This window comes from Corvus hawaiiensis, chromosome 6 (genome assembly GCF_020740725.1).
Source record: "Corvus hawaiiensis isolate bCorHaw1 chromosome 6, bCorHaw1.pri.cur, whole genome shotgun sequence".
NCBI classification, from domain to species: domain Eukaryota; kingdom Metazoa; phylum Chordata; class Aves; order Passeriformes; family Corvidae; genus Corvus; species Corvus hawaiiensis.
In genome coordinates, this window is record NC_063218.1 from 34,022,271 (window position 1) to 34,037,477 (window position 15,207).

The window sequence follows — 15,207 nt, forward strand, 5'->3', positions numbered from 1 at the left end:
GTGTCATTGACTGTAGCATGGCAGACTTGTGAATCTCTACAGAAAGTGTAAAAGCTAATTGTGCTGAAACAGTTCAGTGATAAGCATATTGTGCCTTTTCAAAACCTCTTCACCAATTTCTTCCTGTATAGACAGAGTTGGTTCTCATTTCCTATTTATCATGACTAACTACCCCTCTCTAGGCTCAGCTGTTCCTTTTTATTTTCCTCCTTTGTGCTTTGCTGTGCTGAAGCCAAATCTGAATGGATTTCAGTGCCTCTCTTGTGCTTTTTGACTTGGTATCAGGAAGTCTGACACCATAAGAAAATTAATTTACAAATTCTAGCCATACAATGGATGAGTTCTTCAACAGGCAAAATAAAAGTTCAGCTGAATAATGAGTGCAAGTTATGGTGTCTCTAAGTGTAAAATCTCTGAATTTTCTCCTGCAGTTCCCTTGCTGCAGCTCCCATCAAAGCTCAGTTTTACACTACAGTAAACATTTTGGGTATAGAGACTGGAAAGACCCAGTTTTACAATGCTGTGTTCATCTAATCTATTCCATAGTAGAATCAGAAAGGTAAGGTACAGTGATGTTTCTTGAAAAGAGCAAGCATGTGATGTGTGCTCCTTGTGGAGTGACTATATTTTTCTACTGACTTGCAACCAGTAAATTCTTTGGCAACCTTGCCCCTGGCAAAGCTTTTGTACTTATCAACTCCCTCCTTATCACCAATATAATACCAGCAGCATCCCATTTTTCAGGCAGAGCAGTATATGTTGTTCAGGCCCATCCTGAGTCATGGAGCCCTGTAAGCTGCCACCTTTCCCCAGGACTTAAAATGTGCTGTGGTAAAAATGAGAGTCACTTCTTTCTCAGATTTATCCTTTGTTACAAGTTTGTGTGTTGCCATCTAGGGGACAAGGACTTGTGACATCCTCATTGACTCCTCTGTCCCTCTCTCTCCCTCTTCCTTTCAGAGTGCTGCTGGGGTGAGTGCAGAAGAATGGCTGCGGCAGAACCCCTGACGGCTTTCTCACGATGGTACCTCTACGCCATCCATGGCTATTTCTGTGAGGTGATGTTCACAGCTGCCTGGGAGTTTGTGGTCAACTTCAACTGGAAGTTCCCAGGTGTTACCAGTGTGTGGGCACTCTTCATCTATGGCACCTCCATCCTCATTGTGGAGAAGATGTATCTGTATCTCAAAGACAAGTGTAACATTTTAGTGCGCTGCTTCATTTACACACTGTGGACATACCTCTGGGAGTTTACCACTGGCCTCATCCTACGCCAGTTCAATGCCTGCCCATGGGACTATTCCCAGTTTGATTTTGACTTCATGGGCCTGATCACCCTGGAGTATGCCATCCCATGGTTTTGTGCTTCTTTCATCATGGAGCAGCTGGTGATCAGAAACACCCTGCGCTTACGATTTGATGAGACTGCTGAGCCGGGGGCCCCCACCGCCCCCGTTGCCTTGGCCAATGGCCACGTGAAGACGGATTGAGCAGTGACTTAGAACCATACTTAGCAATCTGAGAGAGCCTAGACCTCTACCACAGACTGACAGCTCTGGCTCTGAGGTACTGCTCCTTGCTGTATGATAAGATTCATAAACCCCATTTTTCTAATGGGGGTGTGCATGGGATATACCAGAAAAAATGGAACCAATAGATTTTCTATGGATTTTACTCTTTGGGCTCCAAGGACCAATATCAGTTACTTGTTAGTTAGGTTGTTTCTGATTTTAACTTATTACTGATGAAAGCAGTCCTTTTGCTTACACTTTAAAGTGGAGAAAGAAGAAAAAAGAAATGCTACGTCAGAAACGCATCCAGAAAAACCCCACCTAATCAGTGGATGGGCATGGACACGCCAGCTGAGTTAGTGATTGGCTTACTCCATTAGGCAATATTCAGGTGCTTGCTTGCAACCAATACCTCCCGTGGGACCTGAGATGCTGCAGGAAAAAGGAAAATCCATCTGCTGTTGAGAAGTACCTAAGACTGGCAGTCTGCTGGGAAGGTAGATGGTGTTCCCCTCGCCAGGTCCCATTGGCCTCTCCCCAGGTTCTTTGTTGCACCATGAAATAATCTGGTGCTGGACATCTTGCTGAATTTATACAGATCTTGTACTTTTTGAAATCTCAGTCCTGATACTCACTAGAAATTTTTTCCTTTTTTTTCTTCTTTTTTTTGTTTTTCTAATAAAGGCCTTTTTTGCCAAGTGAATTTTACCATAATCTGTGCTATCTGAATCTTGGCAAAAGGCGCAAGAAGTAGTGCAAGTCTTCCCATCTCCTCTGTCCCTCCAAAGCAGATCTTGCCTGGGGGTCTGCTGCACATTCCAGCTCCCATCTCAGCCGTGCAAATCTTGTAGAGACTATACAGCCCACAAGAGTTTTCTGCCTTCCTTTCCAGGGATTCCTCTGTTTCTGGTGATGTCGATGACTTTGCCTGCAGCCCATTGTATTTGAAGGTCAAAACCTTCATGTGGCTAACATGGCATCCACGATTTGGTCCTCTGGCACTGACTCTCATGTTCCTTCAGCACTGGCAGGCCTTGGTTCAGTTCTACCTAGTGTTCTGCTCAGTGTATCAAGTGGATTTGCTTTTTCTTCTCTTTTCTTCTGCTTTAAATAACCACAACCATATTGTCATGACAGTAATTGGAGGCAGCAAGAGATATAACATGCTGCCTGATACATTTATTTAAAAAAATATAAAGCAAAACACCCATCTGAAAAGCACGCCCTTCGTCATACTCTGCCTGAATGAGTTAGGGTGTGAGAGCAATTATGGAGAGGTGGAGCAGGAGGGACTGCTGCGGCTTCACTGTAGACCTACCTGCACCAGGGACAGTTTGAAATTTAACCTATTGGGAACACTTACGGAGTACAACGACAGATATGGTGCAGGGAAGGTGTTTGATAGGGGCAGCCACAAGTTTGTAATTCACTCTGTCAAGTCTTGGCCTTTGAAGTTAGCAAGAAAGATGGAGCTTCCAGCTGTCAGATGTCTCACTCCTGAACTGATTTATGGGGAAGGTTTGCCATAGTTGTCCTGTAGGGCCAGATTAATTTTTCTTTTTCTTCCACCAGAGCCAGCAGAGCTGTACCAGGGATAATTTGGCTTGAAATGCAAATCTGTTGTAGGATTCCACTCTTATTTTGGAAATAGTTGGGCCATTTCTGTGTAGGTCCCTTGTCTCTGGTAGGGGGTGCTCAGCTGTGAATCTGCTCCTTGCCCTGGCACAGCCATTCCTGAGAGGAAAAGCACTGCTGGCCCTGTGAGTAGAATTGTTTCTTGGTTCTGCTCTTACAAGGCAGTGTTAATCCCTTTTTGTATCACACAGAGAGCAATTATTTTATTCCTTCCCTTCCCCTTTTCACATGGCATCCATTGCTGGCAATGGACACGTGAAAACAATGGTGGCAAGGAGTTAATCAAATCTGCCCTGGGTATGCAATGTATCCCGAATCACTAAGAATACTTAGGTGGGTATTTAGAGTTCCCTTTTTATAGTTCATTTAATTAAAAGAGAACAAACATGGAACAGATAGTTCTTTTGATGCTGCGATGCCAGTGTTATGAAATCAGAGGAACAGTATGTAGTTTATCAGCCGTGTTGGTCTCAGGAGTATAGACCCAGGCAAAATAGTCACCTGAAACTGTACCTGGAGGAAAAAAAAGCTTTGTGTGTGGGATAATGTAGATGAGCTCTACTGAACCAGAACAAGAATTGCAAGGTGCAAATGAGGATTGGGATCCCACCATTTTGGCCCTGGTTATGTCAAGATCATCAAATGCAGTGTCTAAAGCTGGGTTGTCCTCTCACAGCATAGCTTAAATGTGGTGTTGTGCTGTCTCCTACACCACCCCCACATCATGTAAAGCCCTCAGCTTTACAGAAATATCCTTAGGATCCCTGCTTCCTCCTTAGCTGTTACAAAGCTCTTTGGAAAGGTTAAAAGGAGTTAGTAATGTGGTGTGGAGGACTGGCTGTCCACAGAGCTGACCTGGTGTGCAATAGCAGTCGTGTCTGTTATTGCCTGTACTTTAGAAGGTCCCATATAAATGACACTTTATTTGTGTTTTGCTGAGTTATGTAATATTTAACTGCTAAACTATGGAAGGGTTTCCCAGCAGCGTCTCGTATCCTAGGGCATTATCCTTATTGCCTGTGTCATTGAAACAGCTGTTGTAGTCTGCTTTCTACTGGTGTCTGATGTGTACCACCCAGCTCTTGCATCTTCATAGAGTGGTAATTTATACCCAGAAGTGCACTTTACTTGCAGCTTGCACACCAGAAACAGAAAAGGACCTGGCAAATTCTTAAATCATTTAATTATGTATAATACCACATACCTAATGCAGCAGGATTAGCCAGACTTCTCCTTTCTGAGCAACATGGCTGCTGTCAGAGCTTTGTCTTTTCTGCAAAATCTCCCTTTTTAATACATGTGATGCTTCTTACAACATCTTGCAGAACTGCCCAGAGCACGTTACCAGGATCTCAGTGGCAGCTCAGTGAGAGCTCGGGAGCTGGACTGAAGTTGAAGAGACATTTACATTAAGAAGAAAAAAAAAACGCACAAGGCCTAACATTTGTTTGTATGTGTATCTTCCTCAGTAGATTAAAGTTGCCTGTTTTGAGTTCACCAGCAATAAAAAAACCTTGTGATTTATCTACCTTGTCCTAACTGCAGCAAAGATAGAGTGACCCTGATCTCTGCCTTTCTTTTCCAGGGGGTGGTGGGATATGGACTTCCCAAGGTTCCAGTTTTGCATCTGTTCTCTCGCTTATCTCATGTATAGTCCACCCTAAAGGATCTCAAAGTACATGATAAATAAATACAGAGTCTGGTCTCCTTCACACAAGAGGCAGTTCAAGCATTACTGTGGTATCTGTTCATAATCCAAAGATCTTGCCAGAAGGGAATGTTTGATCTACAGCAGGACCAGATGGCATTTTGGTCTTTGGTGTTATAATTGAGAGAAATGTGTACATATGTACCAGGTACTATTGTGCCTTTGGTCTGAGTGCATTTTGTAATTAAAGCAGAATAATCCAATCAAGATTTTGCTTGACTAGTCCTGTGACTATAAAAGGTAAAAAAAAGACTTGCAGGGCTTTAGCTGCTTTGAGAATTAGGAAGCAGGTGACTGCAGTCCTGAGTTCAGTAGCACTGCTCTGCTGCTGACTGGTTTTCTTAAACCTGCAAAGAAAGGGGATTTCTTCACTCATGGAAACTTCTGCCCTTTCTGTAAATAAAACGTGAGCCACAACCACGATGTGAACTGAAACCAAATGTTTTTCTATTTTAGTTTATCCTAGGCCCTGAATTCATGCAAATATGGCCTGTATTCGGGGGGAGGCTTGCAGACCTGAGCTCTTTTCCTCCACTTCTGCCTGCAAACTGCAGCTGAACCATCTGAGGGGGAGAATACTCTCTTCCCCTTCCTTCCTGCACAGTGGCAGCTGCCAAATCCCTCTGTGGTCTATCCCCCGTTGTAGAAAGAAATTTTTCTTCTTATATGGCCCCTTAGCAAACCAGAAGCTGTTAGTAATGTGTGTCACCTCACCCAGCTGCTTTGGCACCTAATGACCACTTTGCATCACAGAGCTGGTGAGAACAGATGAGCATTGTCCTTGTTTGGCAAATGGCCTCCCTTTGAACCTGTCTTCCCTTACTCCTCCTGAAGTGCCCTGAGCCAACTGCTGGGGAAGGGACGTTCCCTTCCTTCTACCTTCTGTCCCAGAGAATGGAGCAAGCTCTGCAGCTGCTCAGGGGCGTTGGCACCACTCAAGTTTTTATGCTAACACAGGTCTGTCTCCACTTGGGCAGGGGAACTTTGATTTTTAAGGGCTGTAAGGCTCTGGACTTCAGGCTCATCACAAGCAAGGCTTCCACAGACCTCAGAGTGATTTTGTAGCATGTGGAGTAGCTTACGTCTTCTAGGATGGAAAGGGTTTGCTCCATCAAGGGTTTGACCACTGGGTTTCCTGCTTCGTGAACAAGAGGAAATTTACAGAAGCAGGTGGTGCCCCCAGTATGTGCTCTGCTTTTGGCCCCTGGGCAGCTAGCACAGATGCCAAAGGAAAAGGTGCTGTTTTGACAGAAGTCCTAGGCAGGGGCTGGGCGTGCCCCGGTTAGTTTGTCCAAAGGCACCGCATCTTCAAACATAAAGTTGTGCTTTCCCACTGAAATCTTCACTACTGGTGGAAATGCAAATGTTTGCTTGCCCCAAAGTGTATGATTGCTTGAACTTACTCTGAACTCTTAAGGAGCGTTTAAAATGTCCAGTCCTCTTTCTCTCCAGGTGATTCCCAGCTTATAACTTTGGAAAAATACGTCACCTTGGGATATGCAAGCTACTGCTCATTAAGCCAGCATAGGTACTAAAAGCCATGCAGCGCTGTGCTCCATCCTGCTGAGTTAATCATGCTGAGAAGCAGAATAGAAACACTTCAGAGTGTACTGCCATTTGGCTATACCACTTCAGGACCTGAATTAGTACAAATGCCTGCTCAGGAATGCATTTTGCCTTATAAAATGTACTCTTAATTCCATGCTTAAGAGGAAGAAAGACAGAGATCCAAATGAGCTTCATCACTGCTTCTGATCTTACTTGAGATCTTACTTGCTTAAAATTTCAGCTGCTTAACTGAGACCCTGAAGACCAAATGTGGAAGGTGACTTCTTAAGCTCTGGAGCAGGTCAGTAGCATCACACAACTGCACTCTGCATTGCACGGGCTGTGCTGTGCAGCTCCAGTGCACAGCCAGGATGGGCTTCCACCGTACAAGGACTGTGATGAGTAGAGGGGGTGATAAAAGCACTGCTGATCATGGTGGCAGAGTAAGGACTGGTCGTGACATTCCCAAATCTTCAAGACCTAGACAGGTTGAAAGAAGCTCTTCATATTCTCTGTATCTGGCACTTCTCACAGGTCTAAAGCAAATTGGCAGTTTTTTTATTCTAAGAGATGCAGATCATTTCCTTGACTTTTCACTCTGGAGTCTGGGCAGCTCACTCCTCCTATTCTAGGCACTGGATTTTCTGCTATGAATGGCCTTCATTAGTGTCTCAGAAAATAGCAGTTTTTAAATTGTAATCCCAAATGTTTGACGTCAGTTTGTATTTATGCTTTAGTCAATTTAGGAGCTAAAGACCCTTAAGTATCTGGTGATGCTGTTTGTTTATACTGTTGTTTGGCATGCTGTCCTGCTTTAATGCTATAATGCAGAAGAAAGAGAAGGAAATACAAGTAATTTGCTCCTTAATAAAAATACATAAACATGCATTTGAGACAACATTTATTAAATAGCTGAGATGTGCATATGCTTACAGATGTCTGGCCTTTCAAATATGGGACACTTTCTAGTGCAGAATTTGCTTTCCATCATAGTTAATCACCTTTGCAATGTTTCTATATTGCTATTTCAGTGTGGTTCTTTACGTAGTATTTTGGGAATGAGAATAACAGTATTTTCACTTTTCACTGAAGGATTTTTTAAGTGCTTTTCACAAACTAATGAAATAATTCTTCCTTCTGAAGAATTACTGAAGTGGGTCAGAATTAACTCCAAATAGCACTTATCAGGAGCTAATGAAAATGTCCTGACAGTTCCCAAAAGGCCATTTCAGAAAGAGAAAAGGGAGTTTAACACTTCACCTCTTAACCAAGTTTCCATATTTGTGGAGTGAGTTAATAACATTCCAACAAAGTTGGGAAACTGGGAAAGTGCTACCTGGTTTCCACCATATGAAGCTGTCCCAGAAATGGTTATGCATATCATCACGTTGCTCTGTCTGCCCAGCACATGAAGGGACTGTCAGAGCCGATAGCCCAGTATCTTGTATAAAATAGGACTGATTCCCTCTGTCTGCTACATAATCCCATCTCCATCAGTGGAATACTTTCGGGTAAATATTGCTAGGGGCAACAAGCTATGTTAAAGGCTAAACTGAGGTGACCATCTGCTCTATCAGCTCGTGTTGCTGTTACTGCAGAGCTTATCTGTGATGCTGTTTCTGTTGTCAGACCACTCATCTGATACCACAGCTCTTCCTACTGCTCCTCTTTCTCCAGCAGCTCCTTTGGGGTATCCTGTCCTTTTCCATGCTTCCAAGCCCATTGCTGCAGTGACAAGTAACCAAGCCCCCCTACCCTAGTCTGAACCCCTCCTTTGACAATTGAACAAAAATGCTGTGTTAAATGATTGCTGATGAGTGTACCTTCCATTGAAGCCTACAACAGTTGCGGTTTTCAGTGCTTTGAAAAGCAGAGAACATTTTACACACTTGCCTTCAGGTAGAAGTATAGCAACAAGTATGCAATTACTGTTCAGTGCATTTGCTCTACCTTCCACATAACGGTGGAACACAATAGATTTTCAAGGCTAAATTCAGCAAAAAGCTTCTCTGGTCAATCTCTTTGAGTTTCAATGGATGTAGAATAGTACGTAATTTCACCTCATCTTTCACATAAATGTGTATACACATAGTGAGTATGTTTAGATGCACAAACATAGCTGGTGGCATACATGCTGCATTGTAATTCCTACCAGCAGCCATCCCCTGTTTAGCTGCCCACTCACTGCCACTTTCTTGAGCAGATGAGATCCAGAGAATATCTAAAATAAAGTCCACATACATATGAGAAAGGTTAAGATCTAAGTTGAATGTTCTTGACCTTGCAAGCTGCATGTCTGTGTGCTTTGGTATGGCCTCAGTTAGATGTGTCAGGGTATTAAAGTCCCTAATCGTTAAGCAGTCAGCTCAGAGAAGGAAGCTAGGCCTAGGTTTTTCAAATATATTTTACATACGGTGTTTAAATCAGATTAAGTCTAAGGCAAACATATCATACTATCCTGCTTCATCTTTAAAAAAAGGGGAGTTATCACTTGGGGGCATTCTGGTTCCTTTGATAGGGTTTGGCTTCCAGCCTGTATGCACTCTATTATTGCTAAGGAGAGCAGTGTGTACTCTGCTGAGTCAAACCCATCCCATCCACTCCTTTTCCTCAGCTAAGGCATCAACCAAAAGTACTCCCACCCAGGCTGTAATGTTGATCCTAGTTGTCCTGTTCTTCTGCTGCTCCATCTTTTGGCCACTGATCTGTCTGCTGTCTCCAATCTCAGTCACATTGCAAATTCTCCAGGCCAGGCCTCGTGTTTTTGTCATCACATTGATGTGAGCATGTCCCTAATTGGATCTGTAAGTGCTATGTTATTAGAGACAGTAAGCATTAAAAAAAGTTTCTTGAAATTTTCAAGGATAAGAGTAAACATCCCAGCTCTGTTCCACAAATAAAAGAGCTTGACCAAAACATCCAGGAGGTACCTCTGTTGACCCTTTCCATCCAGCCTTGTCTGCCACACAGGAAGGCAAATCCCTAATAATGATTTGAGCATGCCAGCAACACCAGAGTGGAGCATGGCTTGTGGCACACTAGGAGCCTCCTCTGTGTGACTCCTCTTCAGGTGACACACAGGTGTCCACCTTAGCCAGATGCTGGCATTCTCTAGCAAAACAGATTATTAATGTCACTGGACGGTGAACTGGCTCTTCAGCAGAGGCTGATTTCAGTTAGCATGGTAATGATAATGCTACTTTAGTTGATAAGTGTGATGACAACACACAGCTGTCCTTTGATCTCACAGTAAGGACAGCATGGCCCCCAGCAGTGTGCTTATACTGGGGCTTTGTGCTGCATGACTGCTGAAAGTAGCGCAAACATCTCCAAACAACAGCATAGGCTGCAGTTGTCCTGGCCACTGACCTCTGAGCATGCACCCAGCATGAAACTTGTGGTGTTACACCATCCCAGCAAGGCTACCTGTAACCTTATGGCTGCCAGCAAAGCCAGCAGTAAACCTGGCCTTGACTGCTGTCATGTATGGTTCATTAAACCTTATTTCTCTGCTTTATCTTCCATTGCCCATCCTGTCCTTCCTCTCTGCCTCACTAGCTGCCTCCTGGCAAGGTTTTATTGCCCGTTAGGGCTTTAGTGTTCATCTCTATTTCCTGTTTTGGATCCGAGGACTTAATCCTTGCTACCTGACAATTTTTTCTTGGCTGGGGCTTCACAGCATTGTTACCTCCAGCTCTTTGTTGTCACCTCCTTATGGCCACTCTGTTGTCTCTCCTTCCTCAGGAATCCCTGTTCAGATCAGCTGTGTCCCCAGTCCCCAGCACCCCCACCCAGTTATGCAGCTTTTACTGCCATCTTCCCATGTTCCAGATCTCTGCCTCCCTCCTAGCTTGCCACCATCTCACTAGACCAGCATTTTTCTTGGCTCCTCTGGCATCTCTTCCTGAATGAGCTACCAACAACTTGAACCACCAGCAGCCAGGGTGGATTTCTGGTCCCCTTTTTCTTCTCATGTACCCCCCTTTTGTCCTTTCTCCCTGGAAGATAAATAATGGGAGATATTATCATAAAAAATGGGAAAGGCAGAGACATCTTTGACCTTGTCTTCTGCTCTTCCATATTTGCCTGGCCTTTATGTTTTACTACCTTGTCCCTGCCCCCTGAGGTCTCCCTCCTGGACTGGTGCTGGTGTTTCACATTACTCATCCTGTACCCAGCTGACCTGCTAGAACATACCCTTCTCCCCATGCCAGTCTGTCTCGCTAGCCCTACAAAACTCAGCAAATTAAATCATCTGCGTATCTATTTCACATATTTATGAGTGAGATACTAATCCCTGCATAGTGAAAGGGTCAGATGCACAAAAGGGGAAATGAGGACATCAGCATTAAAGGGAGAAGTGGGGGAGGGGAAGACTGAGACCGAGAACAAGGGCAGGGCAGACGTCAAGGAGATGAGTTTACAGTGTTGAAAAAAAATACAGAAAACTGAAATGAGCAGATCTGAGTATCATTGGCAAGCCACCTTGATTGTTCTTTCCTTGCTAGTTCTGCATTTAAAGCACTCTTTTCTGCTTCCTACACCTATGTATTCAGAGCAGAGACCAAGTCCTCAACTGGCTCAGAAAAATATATAAAGAAATTTAAAAAACAGGAGATGCCCCTTTTCTCTGTGTCTTCTATGAAAAGAAATGTCTCTCCTTCCCTTTCACGCCCAGTGGGAATGCTGATCTGTCAGACTGATCTATTTGCCAAGGCTGTCCTCCCAGGCCTCCTTGCCAATTGTCACTGTGCAAGCAGGAAAACTCCTCCTGGCTTCCCCAGCACAGCTCATGTGCCGTGAGGTCCCGGTGGGCAAAGGATTTGCATGTGATGCCATGACCGCGACCTCGCGAAATGGCTCCGTTTCCCATCTGTTGTGTGCTGTTGCCTTCCAAGGACACAAAAGCATGTGAAATATCTGTTGGATACAGATACCTCTCAGGCTGCAGCCACGATAAAACAACCCTCCTTAAAGCAATAGAGAGAGATTGGGTTTTTTATTGCCCTGTAAAGGGTTCTGCAATGAGTGAGCTGGAGATTTGACAGTTGCATCCCAGTCATATTTTAACACAACACAGACAGCAGATGCTTCAAGAAGATTATATTTCTTCATGTGCATTGGGTCTCCAGGGAGATTACACATTCAGGGTCAAGGGCTTTAGAGGGCTGGCCCTACAGCCCTGCAGGAGGATTTTTCTGTTACCAGCAAAAAATATCTGTAAAGCACAGGGCATTCTGCCAAGCCCTCTATATGGAGTCAGCAGGAAATGCTGCTCCCAGGAGATTTTACCTACAGCTCTGTCAGGGATAGCTTTTATTATAGCAATAGCATTGATCAAATATCCCCATTGCTGCATCACCTTGCAGCCCAAGTATTGGGGCTGAGCCTGAGCAGAGGAGCAGTGGTTACTCATTGAACTGTTAAAAGGCTATTTGTGTGTGGGAAAACTGTCTGCTTTTGTAAAGGCGGGCAGAAATGGGCACTTTGTCACTGTATGGTGTTTTTGAAATGCAGATATCTTGGCCAAGAAAATCATTAGCTGGTCAGCTCATAAGACCATGCAATGGAGACAATTATATGCAAAGATGCAATGAAAGCACTCTTGGGGTTCTCACTGTACACACTGACAAGACAGAGATGTTTTAATGAGGTTTTACAAAGAAGCTCCCTCCTCCTACTCTCAATCCTGCGTGATTGTTATCTTCTTTGTATATTGAAGGATTAAGACTGAGCAAGCCCTGCTGGAATAGGAATTGCCATGAGATTTAGCAATCCAGACCTTGACATCAGCCCCTCTAAAATCCAGTCCTGAAATATCTGTAAGTATCAGTACAACTCAAATGCAGATACAGGCACTCCAGGGTGCCAGCTCACAGCCAGAGTACTCAGTGGCCTCTGGGACCAGCCTAGCCCAGCACAGGCAGGTGGTACTCACCCAGGTTCTGGCAGGTGCTGAAACCAGACTATTGAAACAAGGAGTGCCTGTGCAGCCCAGTTGCTTGCAAGACAAAAGCATGCACCAGCGCAGACATGGACCTTCCTACAACTGGTTCCTGAAAAGAAGGAGAAGGTAGTGGCCTTAGACTGGAATAATTTGTTATTCTGTGTCTCATGCTTGCAGGCTCTCGCTCATAGCTTGCAGGCTCTGTGTAAAATGCTACTAAATCATAAAGGGAATGTTTTATGCTCACTGAATGGTGAAATCAGTAACACTGGATGAGAACCAAAGGGAACATGGACCTCACTTATTACTGCCTCAGACAAAGCTGCTTCAAATGTCCATGTTTTGGTAAGGAAAGAACACCAACCAAGGAAACCAGGATTTACCTCAAGTGCTGAAATCTGCACAAGAGAAGGAAGCTGGTTTTAACAAGTGCCCTCCAAAACCTGCAGAGCCATATGGGGTATCAGTGTGGCTTTGTAGTGCTGCTGGCTTAAAAACATGAACTACCCCACTCTGTTCCCCCCACCCTCATGCACAGAGGTTAATGGTGTCAGAAATGGTAAATGTCAGGAAGTGTTCCCGAGGTGGAATGTAGATAATAAATTTCATTTTACTAAGTCATCAGTCTTCCCATCTGGTGTATAAGAAGGAGGTCTTGCTCTTCTTGGATTCCTTCAATATCCACACTTCTGTGGCTGAAGTGGTGTCAGCGATTTCCTTTTTTCTCCAGGTTTTGAACAGGCGGAAGGAGGAATGGAGGCACTTGTAAGCAGAGGAAGTTAGCAGCAGGGAGGAAAGACTCTGAGAATTCCTGTCCATACTGTAGTGGTTTGGCTCAAAACACTCATTACTGTTTATCCTCTGTGAGATAAGAATTAGGAGAAATGCAAAGCAGGCACCAAACTTGAAAGAATAGAAAGAAGTTTATTAACAGACCTAAAAGAGGGAAAAAAAAATTATACCACCTTCAGAACTCTCCTCCTCCCCCCACCTTCCTCCCTTCTCCCACTGACAATGTAAAAAGACAACCCTTGAGATGTTCAGTCTGTTTACCACTTCCATAATAACCTTGTTCAGTCCATTTAGAAAGAGAAGTCTCTTCTTGCTCGTGCTATGAAAACATTATCGCAACGAGACAGCCGCCCACTTCCAAATATCGTTCAGTCCATTTAGGAAGAGGAGTCTCTCTGCCTGCATGTGAGTCCCTTCCCCCGACTTGCAGCTTTTCCCGCAACTGCTTTCGAGGGTCCACTCTTGAAGTTTTTTGGGGTACAATTTTAAGGTTGAACCATTCAGAAACAAAAACAGAGGCCCTTCTCCTTCCCTGGGAGCACAGGGTCTTCCTCATCTTCATCGTTAGGACTATCTCTGGGAGCATCTCTAGGACTGAGGTTTCTCCTTTCCCATTTGGAGCAAAAGTCCTCATCTGGTCCATCTCTAGGGACTGAGGTTTTCTCCTTTCCCGTTTGGAGCAAAAGTCCTCATCTGGTCCATCTCTCCCTGTCCAAACTTCTCATGAAATTACAGCTGCGTCAGCATCTGCCTATCTCAGCGCAGGTGCTTTTGCTCACGAGTTGAACACTCCACCCCCCATATCTTCATGAAATTACAACGGGATACTCTGATATATCATAGCTTCACAACAGAATTTCAGCTTTAAGCATCTCCTCTCTCTCTTCCCTCAGGTTTTCAGCTCTTCACAGCAATAAAAGGGTTAATCTCACCTCGGCCTTGCAGCTTTGCAGCTGGAATGTTGAATGTTTCTTATCGCAGTGGAGAGGGGGGAGAGCCGAGCTGCTTCGGCTGCCCACTGCTCCGGCAAGGCAGTGGGGGGGGTTCCACGGCTGGAACAGGTCCATCGGCTCCAGGATGGCCGTGGCCCTCTGGCCCCCACACGGGGCCCTGCAGCCACCTGTCCCAGCAGCGGAAACGAGAGAGAGCTTGGAGGGGAGTTTGCCTATTCTTAAATGTGGATCACAGAGGTGGTCACAACTTTAAGTGGCTTAAAGAATTGTCCATATTCAAACTGGCCAGCTGATAGGTTCTGTCAGGTCCCAGAGGAAACTGTAAACACCCCTCAGCAAGGACATCCCTTCCAGGACTGTGCTTGCTAACCTATGACACATACCAACCTATTTTTTTTTCCATTTCATTTAAAATACATCGTTTTGATATTATGTGTTGATTTCAATTGTTGACAGATTGCATAAAGGATCCAGTGTGTTACTCTTGGCATTTTTGGCAGATAGGAAGGCAAGCTATCCAGTTAGGATCAGCAGCTAACCCAGAACAAAGCTGAATCTCCAGCCAAAAGCTTAATCCAACAGAAACCAAACATCTGCCCTTCTCAGGTATGCTGGGATGGAGACAGAAGCCTTTGCTTCTGGATGGCTCCAGAATTGTTCTTCATCTTCTGATTCTTCCCAGACAGCAATGCAGGGCATGGGCACTCGCTCTGTGGTTTAGGTAAAAGACTGTGGTGTAGGATGGCAGAATTACAGCTGTGAAACCTCAGAGTGAACCCTACATAGGTCTAGGACAATTAACAGTATCCCTCCCTTGCCCTGTAAAACATTCTGCTCTTTCTGGATTTTCTCTCCTAGTGTCTCTTTTCATACACAGCAGATTGAAACCATTATCCCTGGAATAAGAGGGTGAATGCTGCTTTTTTTTCAGTGCATCTCATTTCTGACCTCTGCTGCTTTTTACTGTTCTAGTCCTGGTTTATAATAAGAAATTGAAAGCTCAAAGATTTTCTTCACATCTGACATTCATTCATCCTCCCAGCTTCTTTCTGTCCCTGTCAGATTAAAGGCAGAAAGAAAGAAACAATCAAAATTGTGTGTTTATGGTCTGTG

General features: G+C 44.4%; 1 protein-coding gene across 3 annotated transcripts in view; it reads left to right on the forward strand.

The window, feature by feature from the left end:
• Nucleotides 1-4,670, forward strand: part of TMEM229B (transmembrane protein 229B) — a 36,759-nt gene extending 32,089 nt beyond the window's left edge. For all 3 annotated transcript variants that reach the window (XM_048307267.1, XM_048307266.1, XM_048307268.1), the window contains exon 3: nt 961-4,670. In XM_048307267.1, the coding sequence (XP_048163224.1) occupies nt 987-1,490 (504 nt within the window). In that variant the 5' untranslated portion in view covers nt 961-986 and the 3' untranslated portion in view covers nt 1,491-4,670. The remainder of the gene's footprint in view (nt 1-960) is intronic.
• The last annotated feature ends 10,537 nt before the right edge of the window (nt 4,671-15,207 follow it).